The 24,419-nt window shown below is 41.4% G+C and overlaps 1 protein-coding gene across 5 annotated transcripts in view; it reads right to left on the bottom strand.

Annotated features, from left to right (window-relative positions):
* Nucleotides 1-24,419, bottom strand: part of PCDH15 (protocadherin related 15) — a 695,790-nt gene that overhangs the window by 139,242 nt on the left and 532,129 nt on the right. For all 5 annotated transcript variants that reach the window (XM_075109425.1, XM_075109424.1, XM_075109422.1 and 2 more), the window contains 3 exons: nt 24,248-24,327; nt 20,425-20,518; nt 3,243-3,371 (listed from right to left, as the gene is read on the bottom strand). In XM_075109425.1, the coding sequence (XP_074965526.1) occupies nt 3,243-3,371; nt 20,425-20,518; nt 24,248-24,327 (303 nt within the window). The remainder of the gene's footprint in view (nt 1-3,242; nt 3,372-20,424; nt 20,519-24,247; nt 24,328-24,419) is intronic.

The raw sequence follows: 24,419 nt of genomic DNA, 5'->3' as shown, positions 1-24,419 counted from the left end.
TGCCTGCGGCAGCAGTTATTAGTGGGAGTGTTTGACACAACTGTTTTATACCCCAACTTGCTTATAACCTTCCCTGTATTAGGGGAGAGGGGACAAAAGGAGGTGTGAATGTGATTCAACGCTTGTTTAGAGTAGATGAGCAGACAAGAGACGTGAAGTTCTGCAGCCTCAGGAGAGGAAAGAGAGAAAGCCCATATGGAAAGTCAAGAATGGGAAAAACATTCCAATAGCTGCTCACATGTCATCTGGACTATTTCTAATACTTTAATATAGGTACTGATAAATGTTACAGCTTTACCTTATTGACATTATAGAATATATCCGCACTTACCAGCATCACTATCACATCAATTGCAAAAAGAATTTTAAAAAATCAGTAATAGTAGTAGCAGCCGCTGCTAATAATCAAACCATATAATAATTGATTTTGGTGGGTTTTTAATGAATAAAATAATGATTTTCACTATAAAATACATTCAAATAGTAAGCCAATTAGAAACAAAATAGATTTGGTTGGGAGAGAACTCTGAAGGTTGTTTCAGCATCCAGGTCATTGCTCATGTCCTATTTCCTTAAACAGCCCGTAACTTTACCATCTTCTACTGTGGGTGGTGCTTTCCTCCCCTAGACTGACAGTGGGCTCAGGAAGCTGATGATCCTGATAACAAACCTTACCAGTGAAAAAAACTTAGGCATCAAGGTAGATGAGCACCTTTTCCATATCCTTCATCACTAGGTCCTCTGCCTCACTGAGCGGCAGGGCCCGGGTCTTCTTGGGTCTTAAGATAAAAATCTCTTGCCGTATTTAAACCCTTGCAAAATGGGATGCCAACATTCAAAAGGGAACTGGACACCCCAAAACCTGTCGTCTTTTGTTTGCAATCATCTATATCACTGCTTACTCTGACAGATTTCAGGTTTCTGTTTGAAATGAAGGTAAGTAAGAGGTATTCTGAAAAGCAGGCTTGCCAGTCAGCAGCTTAATTCTTGGTAGTAAAAACACATGACACAATAAGGGCTACCTTCTTTTACAGGCTGTTTTCATCTAAAATAGTCCTTTATATTTTAACCACATCACAGCTTCTATACAAAATATATTCGCAGAGAGACCTCTCCCATATCTGCTGTGATTCTGACAAAAGATATTTCAGCTTTTGAAGAAGAATATCCTCAAACAACAGAGCTACACCTAAATGTTCATCACCCTTATTTCAATAACCTCACTGAAGCCAGAAAAAAAAAAAAGCCAAATGCCCAGCCCACCCTTTTCTGTACTATCTATTTGCATTTGTGAGTATGAGACAGCAGAAACTACATCCAGTATTGGTGCTATAAAGAGAAAGCTTTTTCCATCCAGAGACTGGGAATTAGAATGGCGATAAACATGACAATAAGTGATATAACCAGTTTCTGTCATTCTACAACTAGGAACAAACTATCACGAGGCTCAGTTACACATTTTCATTTCAACACAACTTATAAAGTATAGTAATTTACAAGATAGAGAAGTTCTGTTGCAATAACTCGTTTTATTTTACAGTTCCATCTCAGCTAAAAATAGACCCAACCTAGTGGTGGTGAAGATTATTGCACCTTGAGGGCACCCAGCAAAACACAAAATGGATTTTAAAGATATTTGGTAGTGACTCGAAATATCCTGTCCGTTCGTTTTAGGATGCAAAATGAAAAACGACCACATAAGATAAACACAATGACAAAACTGAAAGCAATAACTTATCAATTTATAGAAACTGATTTAATTGTAGGGATCCTAATTCCTGTATGTCCAAGGCTTCAAAACAGCCTTCGACGTGGCTGATACTTCTAGAGTAATGAAAGCAAGCTTTAGGAGAACTGTAATCTTCATCAATGCTAACAAAAGTTATTTCCCTTGAAAATTACACCTGAGCTCGGACAGCTTCAGAGTAATGCCCACCTTTAACGATATCAGCAAGAAAAGCGCAGACATAGGTAGAACCGCTTCAGTGTAAGTGCAAATGAAACTGTGCTGAAGCAGCCTCCGAAACCCGAAGTACAACTTGGATGAAATCAAACTTCGAGAGTAAGGAAAAAAATTGGAAGGAAACACAAACCTAACCAAGGAGGCAGTTTTTTCAGTTTACAAATAGCAGAAAACAACTAAAGTGAAACACACTTAAAAAGAACACAGAATTAACAAGACAGACGAGACATGAGAAACACTGGTAGATGTCTTACTGCACAATATAAATTTGGGAAGAAACATGGTTATTACGGCTATATGCTACCCAATATGGCTCCCACGCTACTCAAAATGCCCTATTCTTTCCGAAGGTACTGCTAATACAACAGTTAAGGAGCTCCCACTTTCTATTGAGATGGTTGCTATTGGAACGAAAGGCAGATTTTTCACCTTAATTCCTGAAAAAACATGCTTCCAAATTCACCTTGTACCTACAGCTCCTACTGCATCCAGCCTTTGTGCTAACCCACCTCTGAAAGAAATACACAACATATTCAACTGCTAGTTAAAAAACAAAAACAACAAAAAACCCCACACTAAAAAAAACCCTCAACCAAACAAAAACCCACCAAACAACTCATACTTTCTTCTTTCAGCCGGTGTTAGGAAAAACTGACTTTGCCAAACAAAAGTGATGTATGTTTCATGTGACTGAATCTGCGTTCGGTGGCCCAGAAGACCCGTGTGTGTTAAAAAAATTCATACAACTGCAAATCACTCAAATTAACAACACCCCAACCGCAATCTGTTTTTATGATAGGTAACTACTAATTTCAGTCAACAGTTTAACTGTTTTTCTCCTTAATGGCCTTAAAATTTTCTATATGCATGATAATTTTATACACATATATGTCAGTTGTTCAGTCTGTTAGAAAAATATTTTAAAAGAAATCTGTAAGAGTATAAAAACGTGGCGACAATATTGTAATGCTGTAGATCTGTCATAGGCGAGTGTTTACAGTGGTGTGTCTTCAAAAACAGTTTTTTAACATGTTCTTTTTGAATGAAAAAGCCTTTTCATCTATTAAGCGCAGAGAACAAGAAAATCAATTCTCTATTTTAAAGCCCAAAAGATGATTTTGTTAACATAAACGCATCTGACAATAGACAGTTTGCATTTAAACCTCAGACATTTTGACGTGCGTTTGTCTAAGGGACAATTATTTTGTGCTCTTTCCTAAGAGTCTGAACAGTTTGGGTAATAAAATAAACAATTTCACTTGCACAGTTAATAACTTACCCTTACTTGACCAACAAAAGCATTGGCTTCCTCTTCCTGTACAGATAGGTTTTTAGGTAGAAACATATCAAAAACCGGTCCGTTGTCATTTACATCCGTCACCACTATATTAACAGTAGCAGTGGAGGTCTACAGAGAAAGATAACATTATGAGCACATTATCGTTATTTTCAGTTTCACAGATGACAACTGATCAGCGACCTTACTGCTAGGTATTAGACCCATCCGCTACAGAATCACGGGCAGAGTACTGAATTTTTTCACATGTTTTTGTGAAACAGGAGCATTATTCATTTGGAGACCTTATTTTTACATTTTTTTTTTCTTATAAGACAAAACAGGCTCAAGACTGAACAATGTACTAGTGATGCTTGAAGGACTCCAGATATCTTTTTTTTCCTAAATGATGTTTTAAGGACTCAAGGATCTTTCAATCGGGGGGGGGGGGGGGGAAGAGAAGCTAGAAATATCAAAATGTGCCAGAACTATAAATTTGGAAAGCAATTACTGATTTTACTAATCAAAATATGCTACTGTGATGATTAGCCAGCTTCTCTGCTGGCACAATCACACTACCACAGCTCCGTGGTGAGTTCAGCTGGCCTTAGCACAGAGTTCTATCATCCTTCACCCACACCCTGCCGGTGTGCTGTTGAGCATTAGCACATCAACTTCAACGTACAGAGAGGTGCTTAGTGGAAACAGCATAATTAACTATGTTTAACACATATACAATTTCAGCAAAACACATCTGTGCTTCTTACTGAAATTTGCTATCCAAATCAAAGCAATTGGAGAGTGAAATACTTTGTTCGCAGACCTTCACAGCTCAAGTCACATCCTTTTCATTAGTCCCATATACCAAGTGTTCCAGACACAAACCACCACGTTATTGTATTTAATACATTATTGTAATTAATACATTACTGTGTTTTAAATCAATTCAACAAATATTAAAACCTTTGCCATCAGAGATACTTTTATTCCATAAATTCAAATCCAGCACAGGAGCAAGTACCACTGCAAGCTTGCTTCAGGTTTATGGCTGTTTAAGATCATAATAGAAATGGATACATCAGCTAACACTAGCTACTTCATGCAGTTAGTTATTTCAGAATATGCCTAAGCACTGGCACCTCTCCTCTGTTTCTCATGGTTAACCGTTTTAAATTGAGGAGAAATACCTCAGTTTGAGCATCATGAATTGAATCGTTGTGGCAAGAGCAACAAAAACCATGCCTTTACTTATTACCCTATAAAAATAAGTACAGAAGAGCTGAGGCTAATAATGCAAGTCTCTGTGGCCAGTGACACGGGCTGCAAAGAGAAGGAATGAACAGTACTCTTCATCCACCAAGGAAGAGAGGAGCACGACTAGCCAAAAACCACGGTAAGGAAGGTGGAAATGATACGCTAGGAAAGCCTTTCACTGCAAGAACAGAGGACCACAGGCACAGACAGTGCAGGGAGGCTGTAGCATCCTCCCCAGGAGCAAGACGCATTAGTAGCTGGCGTGACTGATAGCGGTGTAAACCGATGCTGTGGTGGAGCAGTGTAACCTGGTATTATAACGTGGTGTCATTAGTCTATGCATGCTTCCTTCAGCATTTCATTCAGATCACATGAAAAGAAAATAAAATTATCTTATTCTATAAATACAGCCTGTTAGGCAGGTATACTAAGGGACACGGATGCTAGAAGAAACACGTGTGAAGTTTAACCCTGCTGCCTTATTGCTGCAGATCGCTAATGCTGGTTCTCCAGCCTGTTTTGTACTGTTTCCCCGTGACAGCAATATTTGTAACGATGGCTATGCTGCAGCCGCTGCTGCCATCAAGTGCAGCGTAAGATCACACACAGTGTATTAAATCAGCTTTCCTGTGCAGATGTAAGCCCTGAAAAAGCCTCTTGCTTTAGGCACAAGACTAACTAACCTGTTCAGAAGAGGCACCTCACAGGTTTCATTAAGAAACCTGTAACCATCCTCCCTTAAAAAACAAAATAAGTCTGAATGTAAACCTGCATCTTTGTATGCCTTTTCTGATCCATCTTCTGGTGCGTGCCTCCTATGCAACAACCCTCAAGCAGCTTTACACCCTCATAGGTCCCCGCAGTTAACTGCCCACAATAAATGCAGAATATCATCTAATTTTTATTTAAGGGGCAAGCTCCTTGTACCTGCCACATGGGAAAAGCACTTGCAAAGGACAACTAATATACTCACAGTCTTAATAGTATTTGGTCATGCTTTCATTACTGTGTCGCCGGTTCCATCTGATAACTTACTCTCTGCAGGAGAGATCCTGTAGCAGGTCAGCGGTATTGGAGTCAGCTGCCTCTTTTCATGGCTAGAAATCCATCTGGGGCATTTGCATGGTGCCCCGCGTATTCACTGAGGTGCTATCTGTGCTAGCAGGCTTCCTTAACAACCCCCCTCGATATCGGCACAGCAAAGAGCAAAACCCAAACATACACAAGTGGCATAAATAATATCCATACACAGTGATGCTCTTTCAGAATGAGAGTTTTTGTATGGCGGCAAATGCAGAACACAGATCTGTTCCATTATAAGCACCATACAATAAATATTTAATACTTAAAAAGTAACAATCAGGGGGCTGGAACATATCCCTTATGAGGTTTCTTCAGCCTGGAGAAGGGAAGGCTGAGGGGGGATCTCATCAATGCCTATAAATATCTAAAGGGCAGGGGTCAGGAGGATGGGCCGGACTCTTTTCAGTGGTGCCCAACGCCAGGCCAAGGGGCCACGGGCACAAGCTGGAACACGGGAAGTTCCACCTGAACATGAGGACAAACCCCTTCCCTGTGCGGGTGCCAGAGCAGGGGCACAGGCTGCCCAGAGAGGCTGTGGGGTCCCTTCCCTGGAGACATTCACCCCCCGCCTGGACGCGGCCCTGTGCCCCTGCTCTGGGGGTGCCTGCTCCAGCAGGGGTGGGATGGGATGAGCTCCAGAGGTCCCTTTCCAAGCCCCACCATTCTGTGATTCTGTGAATACATAATCTTTTGAAACAGACAAACAAAAAGAGGCTTTCAGGCTGCCTTCTTATATTTGGTTATGCTCAGTTATTTGCTAATTGTTTCTGAAACTGCCACTCCCACATTCAATTTAAGGAGAATGTACTTTACAATTTATGCATCATTGTCAACACTAAACACACTCCAGAACGTTTGCTCTGACATGCAACGCACACCGAATGTAAATCAATCTTCCCAAGTTCACTTAATTCCACAGAATACAGGGGAATAAAAATTCTTATATTTAATACACTGCGAGAAATATGGCATAAAACACATTGGCTTAAGACAGCGAGTAAGTCTCATTTTCAAAATATTTCTTTTCCATTCAAGTGAATTTTAACAGGATGCATCTGAATCCATGGCGTGTTCATTTCTGATGATGCTGAATCAACCCGCAGCAGCTCTCAGAACAGCTGCCAAAACATGCATTTGCACCTGGTAACTTCTGAAAGAAGTGCTGAAAGTAAAATTACTGTTGTGAATTACTTACAGGTCTAACTTTTGTACACAGCACATGCCCATGGGGGGTCACATCCTTATTTTAGATGAACATAGCAACATGGTATGAGGAACTCCTACGAGCACTTCTCCTAAACAACAGTGGTTTTCTAAGCCCAAGCAACTCTCTGCTCTGGAAGCATGCTATGAACAAATGACCCTGCAGCAATACTCATATGTCTTGAAGAAAAAGGGAACCTTTCTTCTCCTCAAGCCTTCTTGAAACCCAATCGTTATAATATCATTAGAAATGGAGAGCTTACTGAATTCTGGAATAAGTCTAGAAGCGGTCATTTGAAGTATGAAAGGAGACTCAGGTCTCACCTAAGAGGAGACAGTGGAGGCAGCAGGGAAGGCTGAGCTCTGCTTGCTATAACCTGGATTAAGATGAATTTTAAGATCCTTTTTAACATCTTTATCAATGGTGTGGAGGAGGTAATGAAGCACAGCCTCCTCAGGTTTGCAGGCACCACCAAACTGGGGTAACAGTCAACATGCTTGAGGGCAGGGCTGCCATTCAGAAGGACCTTGGCCAGCTGACAAATGAGCCAACAGGAACCCTGTGAAATTCAGCAAGGACAAATGCCCAGCCCTGCCCTGGGAAGGACAAGGCCCTCAGGAGGACCTGGGCCAGGGCCTGCCTGGCCGGGAGCAGCTCTGCAGGACAGGCCTGCGAGCATCGGCAAAGAGCGAGGGGAGCAGGAGCAGCTCCGAGCCCTGGGGCAACACAGGCCAGCGGCCCGTGGGCTCTACGGGCAGGGGGCCAGCTGTAAGGAAGGGATTATACCCTCTTCTGCCCAACCCTCAGAAGACTGCACCTAGTACTTAGATAGTGGCAGGAGAGAAAACAGGTGTAGACTGAAACCAAAGAGGTTCAGACAGGGCATAAGGAATAGCTTCTCCCTGCAGCAACAAAAATGAGGACATTTCAGCACAGTGAAACACAAGCGTTTCCTATACGCCGCGCTCCAGCTTGTCTTCACACTATGGACAGGTACTGAAAAAGCTGTTCTCAGCACTACCTGGATGAGAACATAAAAGATCACGTTTTTGATGCCTTTAACTCACTGCATAGGGGTTACCTGAAAAATACAATAAATCCACTACCAGCCTGACTTGCGTATGCAAAGGGTGAAAGCTTGCTTTCTTGAGTTATCCTATAGGTTATGCTGTAATGCAGGGTAGGACTTGTGATTAGTGCTGAGGGATTCCAGGTCAGACTAAACCCCAAGACTAACAAGAATTGGAAGAATCGAAGAGATTTGCTTAGCTAGTTTTGCAAGAAAAAAAAGAGAGTTTGTGGGGATTTTATAAGAAGGAAGAAAGGGAGGTAGGAGAAGAGACATTTAGAATTGTTTCCCAGCTCTTCTGTTATCTAAGAATTGCAGTATTTTTCAAATTGATGGCAATACTTTTACTCATCTTAAGCATCCTACCTTACCTGCCAGCCAACACAGCCACACAGGATAGTGCTCCACTTGTTATCGAGTCTCAAGCTATGCTTAAACTTTCACTTACGAATTAAAAACAATATTTTTGCAAAGGAAACATATTTTATGAAGATGCCAAACAGGAAAATTATTTTATGAAGTTAAGTCTTCTTTTCTTCCTAAACTTCCAAGGGTACTGAAATAAGAACCTGTAATAAGGCCAATAGTTCAAACATATCCTCATTTTCATATTAGTCACAACTCAGCAACTATCAAAAGCGGATGCATTCAGTGGCAGGATCACCAGGACGAGCATGCAAACCACGCTCTGGGTTTAGCAGCAATTCCCCTGTCTTCTGCTCCTTTAAATCGGTAACAACAAACCCTGAAACTGAGAAAGAATATAGGAATAGTCAAGATCTTGTTATTTCAGCTGAATATAGGAAACATTCGTTATCCCACATTTGTTATTGGAGCGGTGCCAACCTTTTACATGAAGCGGTAGTCTGTTGGCTACCTTTATTTCTTTGAGATGTGTAAAGCAGCAATTCTGCCATTAGCGTCAGAAACTGCTGTAATCAAAGATTATTAAATAAAATTAACATTTTCATATCCCCTTGAGGTGGCTCCAAAGATTTGCTTAGCTCTCTGCAAGCCACAGCTTAAGCCCAATGTGTTGTTCTGAAATAGCCTTTATTAGGCAACCAGAATAAATTAGTGGCTTATTCAGATCTGCAGCACGAGCAGTATTGGTAACATCATAATCATCTGTTCTGTGGACAATGTAAAAAGTCACCGGCAACACTAAAATCACATTGACTAAATAATCATTGCTTAGAAGTTATGTTCAGGGGGAGCCATAACCTCTTTTCAGTCTGTGACTAGAACAGAAAATAAGAAAGCAAGCAGACTGGGGGTCACAGCCTTTCTTACAGCAGCCAAGTAACTCTTTGGCACGCTAGTCAACAGGCAAGAAGGACACCAGGTAGGGAATGCACGCGTTGGGGATAAAAAGTGCACTGCAGAGAGGATGAAGGTAAACACACTGAAAAAGGGTCACTATATTTTGTATGAAGCTCAGTTTCTTGAACCTTTAGAGAAGCCTATTGTTTCTTATTACCATTTTCAACTGCAGGTAGCAGTGGCTGCCTGAGGTTGCTCCCACCGTCACGTAAATTGCACTTCATTTTCTATGTCACTAGCTTAAATCCTTCCACGAAGGAAACCCCAGCACACAGACACAGGTGGTGATGCTTTCAACTTTGTCACAACTGACCACATCGAAATTTTTAAGTCAGCAATGAAGGGCAAGAGGAGCTCTAAAAGTAATTCTTTCCTTTGACTCTCAAGGCAGCAGAAGTTATATTTAATGACAAGTTCCAACTGGGAGCCCATTTACTGCCGCAAAGCCAGCTTTCTTATCTTGGGGAGGGGAGTTGAAGATAACTGTATTGCACATCTGGTAGCCTCAAGATTTAAAAGAACAGGATTTAATTTCTCTCAATTCGTCAGTTCTCATACTTGAAGTGCTGTAACATTTATCTGGAACCTATGTCCCGGCTCCCTACAACATCACTGTCCTCTTTGGTTGGCTCTACTCTGGTACCCCTGCAAGGTGACCTGAGTACGGCAGACTAAAATTAAAGCAATGAATGCTTGCAACTACCAGCAGCACGAGGCAGATTTTTCCTTGCAAAGTTTGGGGAAAAGAAATAGAGAAAAAGATGATGTTTGAAGAAAATCAGCTGCAGATAGAATCTTTTAATTGTTCCACTTGATGGTATACACGCTATGTTCTTCATTACATACTTCAGAACGAAAGCAAACAGTATCACAAATTTCTTAAGGAATTATAATAAGTTGCAGCGTTTTGTAGAGAATCCTAGAAGAGACAGTAAAATAGCATTCTCATGAAATAGAGCTGCTGTTCTGCTAAAACTCGACATATGTTTAATTAGCACTAAAAGTCTTTAAACAAACTTGAGTGGTTCCCCAAAGTAATGGGAGACCGACCTAATTCACAGCTAGGTTTGTATATCAACTGAATGGATACTCCTCCCGCAAATTTCAAGATAATACGGTAAGGACACCTAAAATCTGCCTTGACTGTTTTAAAACTAGGCATTTCTACAAAAGATTTGCCAAGTGCAGTTTGGAAAGCAGCGCTGAAGTTATTACTGGAAATTCACACACGGAAAAAAGCAGTACAGCCTCGTATTGGGCATTTCCTACTTATTACTGAAGAAAACCATGTTTGCTTCTCTTTTATAATAAACATAAGTCAAACAAAAGATCAGCAGCTGCAATTTATAGCTTTCTTAGGGCCACTAAAATAGTTCTTACATATATAATTCTTCCCTAAGCAATAAATGTAACATTTACATCGCCTCCACAAATATCTTTTGTTCTAAGTATGCCAGGTCCTGAAAAATGTTATGGATGATAAATTTGAAGGAAATTTCACTTGTGACTTATTTTATTTGTACCCTGCCATTTAAATTGAAGTTGGGGATTGATGAGAGCATTCTATGCCTTGGAGAGGAAACATTCTTAGCTCTGATGTCAAGCAAGTTTATTCATTTAGACAAACCCTAAGACAAATGCTATCATCTCTAGATAGAACTGGTTTGCAAATAATAAGATTGGAGGCAAAGCCCAAGGCCTTATTTGATCCAAAAAAACCCCCTGTAAATAATGCTTCTGAACTATGTATCAGGACTTACCTATATTCAGGGAAACTACTTTTTGATTATGGTATCCAAAATAATAGCTATTCTTTACCCAACAGGGGAAATAGGCTGCTCAGATCTTAAGATACTGGGTGTGCAAAGGACCACGATAACATTGTCAGATACGCTGTCCCAGTTCAGTGCTGCAGGAGAGTGACATTGCTAACAGGAATCTAATAATAATTGGTAATGGAGACCGACAGTGAAGTGCCCAAGTCAGAAGAAGTGATGGGTAAATATGCACAACCGGTTATGGCCTCGTTCGCTGACCTTTCTGAAGGCACAGAAGCCGCATAACCACACCAAACAATGTTTGCAAGGGGAAAGGGGGAGCATTCTTTTCCAGTCTGTTCCTATAAGCAAGGCTGCAAGCCTCGAGTATTTTCAGACCTTGTTTCCTTCCAGCGTAGGGCATTAGAACTTTAGAAGTGGTATTACCGACCCCCTACACCTCTCCAAGTTACCAAGAAGAAATGGCCAGCCGGACTGCAAAGAAATTTAGGAGAGAGAAGAGACTGAGGCTGGAGCTTGTCAATAATTACACTAATGAAAAAAGATCAGAAAAAGCCTGTGGAGGAGACAAAGAAAAAAGCTGTCAAACACACAAAAATAAATCCCCAAAGGAAACCCCCCAAAACTATAACTTCACACATCCAAAAAGAAAATACAAAAGATGAGAACTTCAACAGGAAAGGAAGAGAAAAAACACGTCCATTTGAGAAATGTCCTTGACAAATGCGTGGGACCGGCAGGATTGGCCTCCACCATTATGCCAGTCTCTGGCCACGTAACAGCCGAGGCTCCAACCCTGCGTGTCTTTGTGGCAGACGAAGAGTATTGATCTGCTGTCCAAGCAGCTGAAAAGCATCTTAATATCACAGGAGTGAAACGTTACTGTTCTATGGGATGAACCAGGAGGAGCTGGTACCTTATATCCCAAGCTATTCGGCTCTGGCTAAACAAGCCAAATTTAGAGCATACTGTGGGCTGCGCATCACCTAACATAGTTGGAGGCCGACGGACAAAGTAGGCTACGATTGTCATGCAGCCTGGCAGAGACAAAGCTGTGGAAAACGGGTCTGCATCTGAACTGAAAGCTCAGGGTTTGGCATCTTAATCCCAAATTGATAAAGCTGTGGCATCTCTACCAACATCCTTTTATCATAAACTAAACCTGAGAACTTCAAAACAGGTGAGGAACATGGGCTGCCAGAGCCTTCAGCTGCCATTCTCTTGGCCTCCTTGCACGGGCTATCTATTTGCTTAGAACTGGCGACTTCACTGCTGTTATAGAAAGAACAGAGGTTTCTGCTAACCTGCAAGATCTGTCCGAAAGGCACACTCAGCTACAGAGGTGTTCAGGGCAAGGAGCTTTAAGAGGTGTGTCTGCTCTTGAGCTCTCTAACTTTGCGCATATAGTGCTGGCTGAAAAACAGTCTGCCCGACTTATGTTTTCCAGCCTAACTAGAATTCACGACCATTGTATTTACTGTCATGGCTGTGCTATTACTGTAAACACACAATAACACTAATCTATACTCAATGTTACACTATACATTATTGTCATTGCAAACTCTGCTGCAAGGCCTATTTTAACATAGTTCTACTTAAGCTTATTTATTCTGGGATAAAAAAATGCTTCAATAATTCTTGGCGCAGAATTTTCTCACCTTAAAATAATTAAAGCAATCTTTCAAAACAGCAGATTGTAATTCTCGAAATCTTTGATTGAAAACTGTGATCAGTTTATTTCTTTATGCAGATTACTTACATCTCCCTTCCCTCTCAGCATTTGAAATGAAAGCCTTTATGGCGAATACTGCCCATGCAACGCAAGCAGACAAGCTGCACAAACACTGGAAGTTTGGGAGTCTCCTAAAGCTTGCCCTAATGAAAGTGCTGATGCACAGAGAAAACCCTTCTCTTGCAGAAAAGGAAATGCATCCGGACTTCTCACGCAAACTGAAATGTACAGATCAGCAGAAATTTTTAAGGTTTTCTCATACCAATTACATAACTTGTCAGGAAAACAGTAATAGGCAGTGTTTCTCCCATTACAGTTTGTATTGCTGAAAAGAAAATCATTTGAGGAGGAGTTCTTTAGAGGAAGAAGTACAAAATCATTTACCTGTTTATATTGGGTTTTTTCATATATTTAAGAACTGTTCCTTCCTACTGCACCAACAGATCAAAATAAATGGGCTACACTAAGGTAGTGTTAGAGTTCCACAGGACGAACAGATTCCATTGATTTTTATTTTTTGTTGACAACCTTGTTTTACTGATTACAAAAAGGTCAGTTAAGTAAAAGCCATTTTCGATACAAGCCTTTTTGTACACAAAATCTCTGTTCAATGAGTACTTACTGAAAGAGCCATGCTTGCTTTATTCTTGATAGTTAATGGAACTGATGTGGAACAGATAAAGGTAATATTTGTAGGAGAAACAGAAAGTTTACTGTAATCAATTATTTCTCTGTATGCTATTCAAGTAGTGAATCTTTGTCTAAATTACCTTGATCTAGTGCTACCTGTTTGCTCTTAGGAATGTAATTAATTCAAGTGCCACGGGAGACAGATGCTCTAAATTAATGATCTTCTAAGATGACTGCAACACCCAAGTTTAACTCACATGAAACACAGTGCACTGAAATAAGGCTACTTATGGCTCACTCAGTGGTTGAACACCCTCGTGAAATGTTGGTCGGCTCTGACCAAGAACGAGACGGTGAGGAGGAATAAGGCACGGTATCTGCATTTACACAAAGCACACCAGCATGCCCTCAAGGGCCCTGGGACCGACACATCTTTTCCTAGGATCCAGAACACAACGGTATTTATTCTACTTTAGTCTACAGGCTGCGGCAACTATTTAACTAGATCATAAGGCGAGCAAACACTAGTTTTGAACTGTTGGGCCTTCTGAGGACACTGTTGCGGCAGAGAGGCTGCCATGACTTTGTATGAACACCATGCTTCTGCATACTGTAGCCAGGAATATGATTTTGAGGGTTTCTAAATTCTAAGCCCTACTGATTGAAGCCCCTGCACTGCGTACAGTGCAAACCCATGAACGTTTTAGCCACACTTAAAGGTCAAGCATTGCATTTTTACACCTCAGACATCAGAGTGGAACCCAGTGCTGGGCACCCAGAACCGCACACAGAAAGCACAAAGGAAAAAACCTTAAAATGTCTTCAAAAACGTCAATTCGATCCCTGCATTTGGCACCCAGCTGCTCTGGGCTAGCCCAGACCACTGAGAAAAGAGTTCTCTCTCAGGTGCCTTCCTAAGGGTCATCTGATGGCACCTTGGTCTGCTCAGGAAACATGGCCCCAAAACAGTTTTGGGGTGTGCAACGCTAAAATTATTCTGATTTTTTTCATGCAGGGTTCATTGCAGAAGAAATAGCCACAGTCTGAGATTAACAGGCAAGACCTTGGCTTCACGGCTCCAGAGAAACCCTCCCAGAGATAGGTCGCCTCTGATCTTTCCTATCCACTGAATTTCAGGTTGAACAGTGGAACTTTGAAAGAGCAGATGGACAACAGCTATTTCTGGACTTCCAAAGTAGTTTAGTGGCCTGGTGGTTAAGACACACTCTGGGAAAACACATTAAGTAAACATCGAGTCTTCCAAGACATACAAGCGGATCTGAACCCCCGTCAGTATATTCTGGGTAGCACAGAGCGTGACAAGGGCCATCAGTGTTGCGGCTCTCCTTCAGCCTGATTAAAAAGGAAGGCTGTAGCTGCCTGGGATGTTGACAACACCCCCTGGATGACTGACACATTTTAAGAATACCTAATTGCTGACTCCCAAATGGCTTTGTAAGCTGGGCACTGAGCTGCTCTGTTTTGCCAAGACTTGGTCAGATTCATATTTCTGAAGTGCTGGGTGGATATTTTCAGGACTAGACATTTGTATTTGGAGGTTTGAATTCTGCTTAAATCACACAATACACAGTAAGACAATACAATGGAGCTTCCTGTTTTATCTATATAAATTAACTGACACATACACACTCGCACAAGCCAAAAATAAATAGCACAGAAGGCTTTTTCTTCTAACAGTCATGCATATTTATTCCTTAACTTCTCGCTCTGAAATGCAGAGACATGATTTTTTTGCCTTGAAATCCTATACAAACGTACCACAATTTGTGAAAACAATTTGAGCTTGATATATTTTTTATTTGCACATCATTCTTCTGCCCATCTATGACTACGTCTCATTACTAGAGAAACAAAACTATTTTCCTGACTACTCAATTATTGCATACTTGTTTGTCGTGTCGTGTTGTTAGCAGTGACGGGCGGTAGGTTGTGTTATTCCAAGGTCAGAGAAACACCACAAGCCTGTTAATGCTCCAGGTTATAAATCAGAACAACAACTCGGGAAGCACAGTCAGGCATTTTAAACAATCAAGAGCATTATAAGGCGTGCAAAAGTGATGAACCGGTGTCAGCCGGGCCACACTGCTAAATGGAAAGCTGTATTGCTTGGTGAAGGCGTAAGTAGGTCTGTGTTAATTTTTATGGAATAAGCAGTCCCCCAAAGTCAAAAGGTGTCAACATGACTGTCACCACACAACATCAGGCAGTTAAATAAGCCTCGGGGCTTAGAATACAGAAACCTCAACTATTTAGTGTCATAGCAACACTGTTAAAAGTCTCTTAGACCCTTTTACTAATGACACAGGGAAAAAAAAGCAGGGCAAAAAAAAATACCATTAAAACACCAAAAATTTCAGGTGTGCAGGACCACAGACTTTTCAAAAGCAAAAAACGTGTTCCAAGGACTTCATCGATGACGATGGGGAACGGGTTAGTTTTGTCTAGAGAACACTGGGGATAAAAAGGAGAGCTGATACCACATCGTATACTGAGCCCTAGTCCAATACTCCATGGGGTTTTACAGCAGCACGGAGCAGGCAGGGCACACAGCTGGGGGGACAGAGTTTCAGCCCCCAGAATATCAGAAATTGAGTAACCTGTGGGCTTAGAAAGGTAATGGTTTGTACCATCAGGATTATGGGAAAGGCACCTGGAGGAAACGTTGCTCCCCAACAGACAGGTGCTGGGGCTGCTGTACCCCAAGAGACGGGGGCTGGGGATGCTGCACCCCAAAAGACGGGGGCTGGGGATGCTGCACCCCAAAAGACGGGGGCTGGGGATGCTGCACCCCAAAAGACGGGGGCTGGGGATGCTGCACCCCAAGAGATGGGTGTTGGGGCTGCTGTACCCCAAGAGATGGGGGCTGGGGCTGCTGCACCCCAAGCAGAAGCGTGACCCTGCGTGGCAAGTGTCCTGCTGCCCCATGTGCTTGACTTCCAAACTCCTGGGGATACCAGAAGAGGAAAGACAGACCCATTTGGGCATGAATCCCCGGGCCAAAGACGACCTTGCCAGGGCTGAAGATGGCGATCAGCGTGTGAACCGGGCCAGCGTTGAAGGTAGGAAAGGAGATGAATCTTTCTGGCCCTTTCTTTCCATTTGCTTCAGGTGAGCCAATCCCAGAGACTTCTTGCTCCCTACTGAAATACAGCCTTCACCCACCTAACGAGCCTGACTTATCTCTATGGAGAAAAACATCCTTAGGTTTACGAGAACAATGTTGAACAGACAAGAGAGTCGACACCTTGAGACAGACAACTTTTAAAGCAGCAGGGGACAAATTTCTTCCTGAAAGCTTCAACAATTTCAAAGCATAGAAACATTTCCCTGAAGTATTCCATCTAAAATGCAGTATTTTATACACTAGTATTGAAAAATTAAATGAGCTGAAGTTATGCCCCTTTGAAGCCTATGTTCTAATAGCTAAAATATTTGTTCACAACAGAATTTAGCTGAAAAATATTATCAATATTGAAATGCCTTGAGTAGTGTTCACAATTTCTGAAGCAAATTCACTGGCTGAAATTACAAAGACTAAACTTTCTCAGGTAAGTATGAAACATCAGTAAAAATGTTTTATTTTTTCCACTATGTAAGGGTACTAACAGGGCATTTTATGTATCTTTATTCTTGAAGACTTTGAATGAAACAACCTGCTCCACAGTTAAATTTTCAGTGCAACCATAGCAGACCAGGCTTGAGGAACAGGCTCAAACTACCAAACTACATCACCTCTTGAGATCCCTGAATTATCCTTTGATCCTATGACTGTTCTAAAACTTAAATACAAAAACGTACAAATGCCAAATTTTCACGTTGTAACTAAAGAGGAAAGTTCTAGTTAAAAAAAAAAAAATCAACAACATACCCCCTGCCCCCAAAACACACTAATAAAGCCTTTTCCCTTTAAATTCCTTTCAAATTTTAAAGAAACAAGCAAATAGAGAAAAGGTTGTAGAGAATACAAAAGCTTACTCTTAAGTATATTTGACCCTAATGGGTAGTTTCAAACAGCCCACTCTTGGATGGAAGGAAATCAGTTTCTATACGTTACTTGCTAAAATATGTTAAAGTCATTTAAATTAAGTTGCACCTGCCTGTGGAATTAACTGTGTGATTTTAGGGAAACTGAAACAAGTTCTTCAACCAGATAATTGGTTTTGTGTAGGCACTAATAGAATTGCTCAAAAAAGCAAACTTCGATGACAAGCAGCAAGTGAATTAGTTTGGGGAACGGTAGTTTTGTAATTGCAGGAATAATTTTTTTCCTAAAGAGACATCATTGTTTCCTGATATAAACTAGTTAAAAAGAAAAGGTCCTCCACGAAATTTCACTGACTTGTTGAAAGAAGCATTCATGCCCTTAGAAGAGTTTGCCGTGTCACCAGCTAGCGAATTTAAATGAGTCCCTGACCCAGGAGCAGCCTGCCAAATAGCAGAGGAAGTCCAAAAGCGCTGCAAATCAAAGAAACTGTGCAAAGACACAAGGAAGCCTTGCAAATTAGTCAAACCCACTGTTTTCTGGCATGGGAAAGTAAGCCATACTGCCGGACAATTTGAAGAAGAAAGGTACCCCACCACTGGCAGAAAGTATCACGACGGAAGAAAACAGCTGCAGGCAGGTAAGAGAGAGTGATGAAGACCCTAAACCAAGCAGCAGTAAACGGAACACACACAAGCTAAAAAGCGTGGCCACATTTCACCGTGAGAACAATTAACGCACGCACCTGCAGGTACAAAACTCCAGGAAAAAAACCATATGGCACTGAGGAAGGAAAGCGGATAATGAGATAGCAGGGGAGTGGATTTTAGCAACAACAACGTAACAGCACCATCCATCAAGAGCATTCAGTACCGGAGAGTCCAGCAACCTGCTGCTGTTCTGCTCGTCCTCCTGCTTGCCGAGTGCCTGCTGTACTGGTAAGAGCTGTTATTCTTACTGAGAAATGACGAGTATTATGGCAGCGCTGGGAAACCACAAATAGCCTTCACTGATGTTGCAACTGTTCCTTGGGCTCTAATTCTTTGATTTCCTTGTGGGATACTCCTGATATTTTCTCAAAAAAACCCCACCACAAACAACAAAAAACCAACCACAAAAAAAAGAAAACAAACCAAAACCCCCCCAAAAAACCCCAAACATAAACCACACCACTAAAAAGATCCTTGAAACTTGCATATCATTACAAATACTTTTGAAAATGCTACTGTTCTTATTTGTATTACCACACATCTAGGAACCTCTAGCCCTGTCTTCAGTGGGCTAGGCGACGCGTGACGAGTGAAAGGACAGGGCTCTGCCTCTGCAGCTTGGCCGCTACGTGCTCCAGCCTGGTACTGAGCTGCTCACGGACTGAAGCACCAAGGCTGCTGCTGCAGCAGGCAGTCCACCCTACATCAGCGTCGCTCGGAGACAATACTAATGAAGCTCTCCACAGCTTATTTTTGGTGGTTTTTTTACATAGTTGAGCTTCAAAAGCCATATCTCACCTTAGGTACAACTATTTTAAGCAGCGTACCATGATTAACTGGTTTTCTATTGAAAAAGCAACCATTATCTTCCGAGTGTTAAACTGGATCAGATGTCCAGTTAAGTTCCAGGACAAAAAGAGTGAATCTCTAAGTGAAAAGAAGAGGAGATATCTTTTCCGTAGCCCTTCTATGCCCCAGAGAGTATTTCAGCAGTGTAACATAGTCTGAAACAGGATGCAAGTCTTATTTAAATCTTCAGATTTCGCAGCTGGAAGTTAGAGATTAAAACAATTGAACTTGTAGCTATCAAGAACGGGGAGTTATTCGTGAGTAACAGAACTACAAAATATTAAGATGAATTACTGAAGAATAACTGTAGCAAGATTTTTTAATGGAAGAGGCATAGGCTCTGTTATAGTTACTCCATATTGCCATAGAAGTGCATAAAGGTCTAATACTCTCTCAATACTTTCGGGAAAAAAAATTATGGGTAAATACTGAGCAGGAAGGCAAATCTTATAAGGTGAGGAAGCTAAAATAGGGAAAAGAGCATGCCACAGAAATAATACGTAAGATTTTCTTCTGCTGCAGTGAAGACAGGGTAAGGGTCCAAACTGAAGAGGTTTCATCATCGCTCATTATCAAACTGTCAAACATTTCTTTGTTTCCATCTCAAAGCTGAACTCTGCCTCCTAGAACAGCCCAGGCAATGTGGATATATGGTTTTACATCTGCCCTTGCATACTGTAATTTTAAGGTCAGATACTTAGAGAATTCTGCTCGACCTATGCTATTATTCCATGGCACAAGTCCATAGCAGAACTGCTGCACTCCCAGGTACCTTGCACAATTCAACAGCAAACTGTAAGTTCTCCCTGTTGGGATTGCTGCAGACTTTTAGAAAACCTAATTCCATTGCCTCTGCTTGATAAATAAATACCTGTCCTTAAATAGCCCTCCATTTTTTATTAGGAAAACTCAAAATCACAATTTTGTTATATTAAACACAAATGTGAGCAGTAGTTTGTTGGTTTAATTGTGGGGTCGCTGCACACCTGATCAATGCAAGCATAGAAGACTTAGAAATACCTCCCAATAAAGAGAGTTTTATTTTTTAAAGAGAATTTACATGGGCACTTTTCCAGATTTTTCCTGAGAGCTTAAAAAAATGGAAGCTAGACAGTGCTTTGATCTGTCAGTTCTGAAAGAAGTTCAGTGCATTTGACTAGACAAAGTACAAATCTATAATATAGCTGCCACATAACTGAGCTTTAGGAGAAGGTAGAAAGGAAGACGGGTTATTTAATAGCACAGAGAGGAAGCATTAAGAAGATGCACATATCTGAGTAACACAAAACCTTAACTGCATTGGTTCTTGTGGAAGAATAACAAAAAGGCAGAAGCAGCAGCAAAGTCACTCCGTTTCAGGACCAAGGGACGTTACCCCAGTGATGTACGGGCTTTCTCTGCACAAACCTTTTTCAGATAAAGGAAAATCGTTGCAGATTACAGATATATTTGATCAAGACCCATATAAAAGATACTACAATTAGACTACCTCAAGTGCCTAACTATGTATTGTAATAGCCCGTTTTCTTAAACTTTCACAGGAGACTCACCCCATCTGGTCTGCCATCCGAGGCTGTAACAATCAGAATATAGCGATCAGTGCTTTCTCTGTCCAAGGGCTTTCCTAAGGCTAGCAGTCCAGAACTAGTAATAAAACAAAAACATAAAACGTTATCACAACAGTTTTAAGACATCTACAAGCACTTTTGTTCCACTACTTTGCATTACACAAAGGTTTCCCTTTGAACAAGTTCATAAGCTTGTAGGCTTTATTACAACTAAAAGCATGTTTTGTGTAGGTAAAGGCTAATGAAAACCATGAGCCAATTTCTAATGCATTCCTCTTCGATACATGTATAATTTAGGATTAAAATAACAACCCAGTGAGCTACAGGATTAAACAAAAGACAGACCTACACTGAACACAGGACCCTCACTGGTTAGAAAGCTTCGTGCTATAATAAATGAGACGAGAGAATCACAAGCAGTCTGTTAATCACAGCGGAATCCCTGATAGTCCTGACAGGATTGCAGCAGTAAGCTCCAGGAATACAACACGGACGGCCTTAAGTAGGAGGCTCCGTCAGGTTTTATAGGGAAGGGCTACTGACCTGGTGTAACTGCGGTAGAAGCGCTGCAAGCAGCTAACGCCCTTTCAGGGCAAGCACAGATATTCCCTAGTAACAAAATATTAACACAGGCACAAAAGTTGTGGAAAACGAATCGGGATACTGTGATTATTGATGCCCGTTTAAAAAAGATGACACGTGAAGGGCTATTTGGAAGCAACGTGCACAAAAAAAAAACCCAAATAAAAACTTCAAAAAATGCTGTTTGGAAGCATTGCAAATTCCTATAACTGCTGACAGATAAAACCACCTAGATTTTGTCTTTAGGATTATCTAATTTCCTCATGCAGAAGTCTGGACACTACCTGTAGGTGTGCTGTAGCAACACAAAGACAAGATCCCACCTGTGGACTCACTACTTTTCTATTAAGAAGCATCAGAAGAGCACCTTTGAGTTGACAATCCCGTCTGAGCAGGCTAAATTCTGCTTAACTGAACTGGCACAAGTGGTACTTCTGTGACCAGCACTAAAGATCTGCATTTCATTTCCAGGATTTTGGTGTCTACTTGGAACATGGTCAAGTATGTAACAAAAGCAGGTCTCTCTTAAATACCACCCAAACCATATGCTATTTAACAAATATGCGCCAGCAAACATGGACCCAGGATGACATTTACCCTCTTGTTGCGTGGCTAAGCAGCTTCACCCATGAAACTCCACCTATATAGCATTAAAATATGCGTATACATACATCCATATGATTATACACATATAAATGTTCAAATTACATATATACAGAAAATAAATCACAATATACGTATTTTCTATTTACATATACACGCACACTAAAACGCATGTATATATGCAATAAAATATTGATAACAAATACTGCTTTACTAACACTGACCTTTAGCTGCACGTATCCGTTCAAATTTTTGCACTATCATACCACCTTTTTAATCTCCTCCCTCCTACCGCTTGAAAAATTCAGTCTACTGTCTCCATTTCAATAGATGAACATCATTCAAGAGACAGGCCAATTTATAAAACGTCCCATGTTTTACTCAAGGATTCAGATGTACTCACATTCATTTAATACCCCAATCATCGCTTTCAGGGGGGAACATAAGGAGACACTGAATTACTACAGAGAGCGCTCATGGTGTATTGCCCAAGAGGAAAGAACAAAACCATCTCACAATCTTCAGATCGAGGTTAAGAGAGATCAAGTAGGTAGATGCGAAACTGGTAACATTCAGTACTCAGAGAATTACACAGGGATTAACTGACATGCTCCAGAAAAATAATCCAGATGAGAAAAAGGAAGAGCGCGAATCATGTTCACGGTCTCTGCCTCGGCCTTAAAGGATCTAAAAACTGTATTTATGTAACGTTGAGATTCATTCCTGTAGCCTTAATATGCCACTCACATTAACTACATGCTTTGTTTAATATTAATCCTACTTTAATCTCCCATCAAGACATTTCAGCATCTAGAAAAAAAATGTGCAAAAGGCTGAAGAAAACTTTGCACAAACAATTTCCAAGAAAACAGATGCAAGAAGAGCGGGAATGAAAAAACACTTCAAAGAGTTCTCCTTTTTACCAAGAGGCAACAGATCAAAAAGACAAACGCAGGCCTGAGCGTGCACCGATCCCCTCCGCGTGCCGTGATGTCAGACACGTGTCGGGGGGATGTCAGGCTGCCCACGAAGGGCCCCAGAGGCGGGTGGGATGGAGGAGGGCTCCCAGCCACCCCGACAGGCCCTGGGAGGTGACACCTGCACCTGCTGCAACACTGCCCGTGGAGACATAAGGGTGTGCTGTGCCTGCAGCTTTCAGAGAGCACACCAGAGACTTCTCAGTTGTTTTCTGACTGAATCCACATGCCATCCCTAACAGCTTGACTTGTGGGTATTGCCACACCATTTACACCCAAAGCTGGACAACACAGGAGCTGCCTAGGATCCGACCTCTAGAATACCTACACCACCACTGGTATGGCAGGCCATAAGTTGGCCTGAATTTGCACACAGTTTTAAAGTCTCTCTAGTATGGAGAACTGTCAGGATTTTTACGGTGTGACGTGAACAGTGCTGTGATAAGCACAAACTATACAAAACAGCTACCCATCAAGTAACCCTGTTTTGGAGCATCTCTCATGTAGCCAGGCACACTCCTCATTATTCAAGTTCTAAAGGTCACAGAGTAGGTCAGACCAAGTTTCTCTATGTTAAGAGGAGGATTGCTAGCATCACCCTACAAATCTGTGCTGCGCTGCTGGAGGTACGACTCCTAGCGCTCCTTCTCAGCCGATGAGCAAAGCACACCTTCCCTGATCTGTGCTGAAAGCTCAAGCCCTAAGCAACGAATAAAACCTGCAGCCCAACACCGTTTCCTGCCCTCGCCCCCTCACTGAAGCCGCCTCCTCTGTCTAAGCTGTCCCTTTCCTTGCCTTGTCTGTAGTATGAGAGGTCCCCTCAATCCTGGGGAAGAACAGCATCACATCATCAGCATCTCTTGGGATCTTCAAGGCTTTTTTCACATTGTTTCAGAAGTTATTTGAGTCTCTGTATACAGGAGATTTAGCACAGCGAGTAACCTAGAGCTTACCCCAAACACACAGACCTGTTTTAGTGCAATCTCTCCCTCCACCAAATTAGAACAATTTTTTTGCAATTATACCCACACCATGAACAAATAAGCCCCAGGTTTCTTTTGTCCCACCATCTACACTGGGACATCAGCTCACCACCCTCCCGTCTTCCTGCAAAGAAAAATGATACTTTGGAGTGTAAATAATAGCTGCTTGGGTAAAATAAAGGAGGGAGTGGTGGGACAGGCACAGACCTACCTGGTGCTTATTATTTCATAACGTACCCTCTCTTCTTACCTCTATTTAAATTGGTTTTCAATTTAAGGAAAAGAGATTTTAAAACAATGCCAAAAGACTTTCCACTACCGACTAAAACACTTGAAGGCAGGAAACCAAAGCAAAAATCGTCCCTGTCATTACTCAAGAGCTGACAAGTAAAAGGTTTTTAATTAATCCATGGTCACCCTTTTAAATAGAACTTTTCCACCTCAGTGAGTTTTACCTACTAAAGTGTTTAAAATAAATAAATAGTCCCCTGTGAAAAATTCCAGAGTGCAATAGCATTCACGGAGCTCTCATTAACGTCTAAAAGCCAATCTAAGAAACAGCTGAGTATGTCTGATTACAAGCCCTTTCTTTGGCTCTCGGCCTATGTATTCACTTGACTGAAAAGTTACATGTCTATTTTCTAAGGGGTTTCCACTTACCTTTGAGAGAGATTAAAAACTTGTTGAGGATCTCCATTCTGAATGAGGTATCTTATCGGGTCACCCTCTCTATCAAAAGCCTTTAGGAAAAAAGAGGATAAAATGAAGTCAGTTGCAAAGCTTTCTTTTCTTTCCTTCAATTTACAAACTGGAAAATTAACCCCTGAAGCTC

Source organism: Phalacrocorax aristotelis, chromosome 14, assembly GCF_949628215.1.
Source record: "Phalacrocorax aristotelis chromosome 14, bGulAri2.1, whole genome shotgun sequence".
In the NCBI taxonomy this organism is placed as follows: Eukaryota; Metazoa; Chordata; class Aves; order Suliformes; family Phalacrocoracidae; genus Phalacrocorax; species Phalacrocorax aristotelis.
Note: the sequence above shows the minus strand (reverse complement) of the source record. Positions and strands in the feature narration are given on the sequence as shown.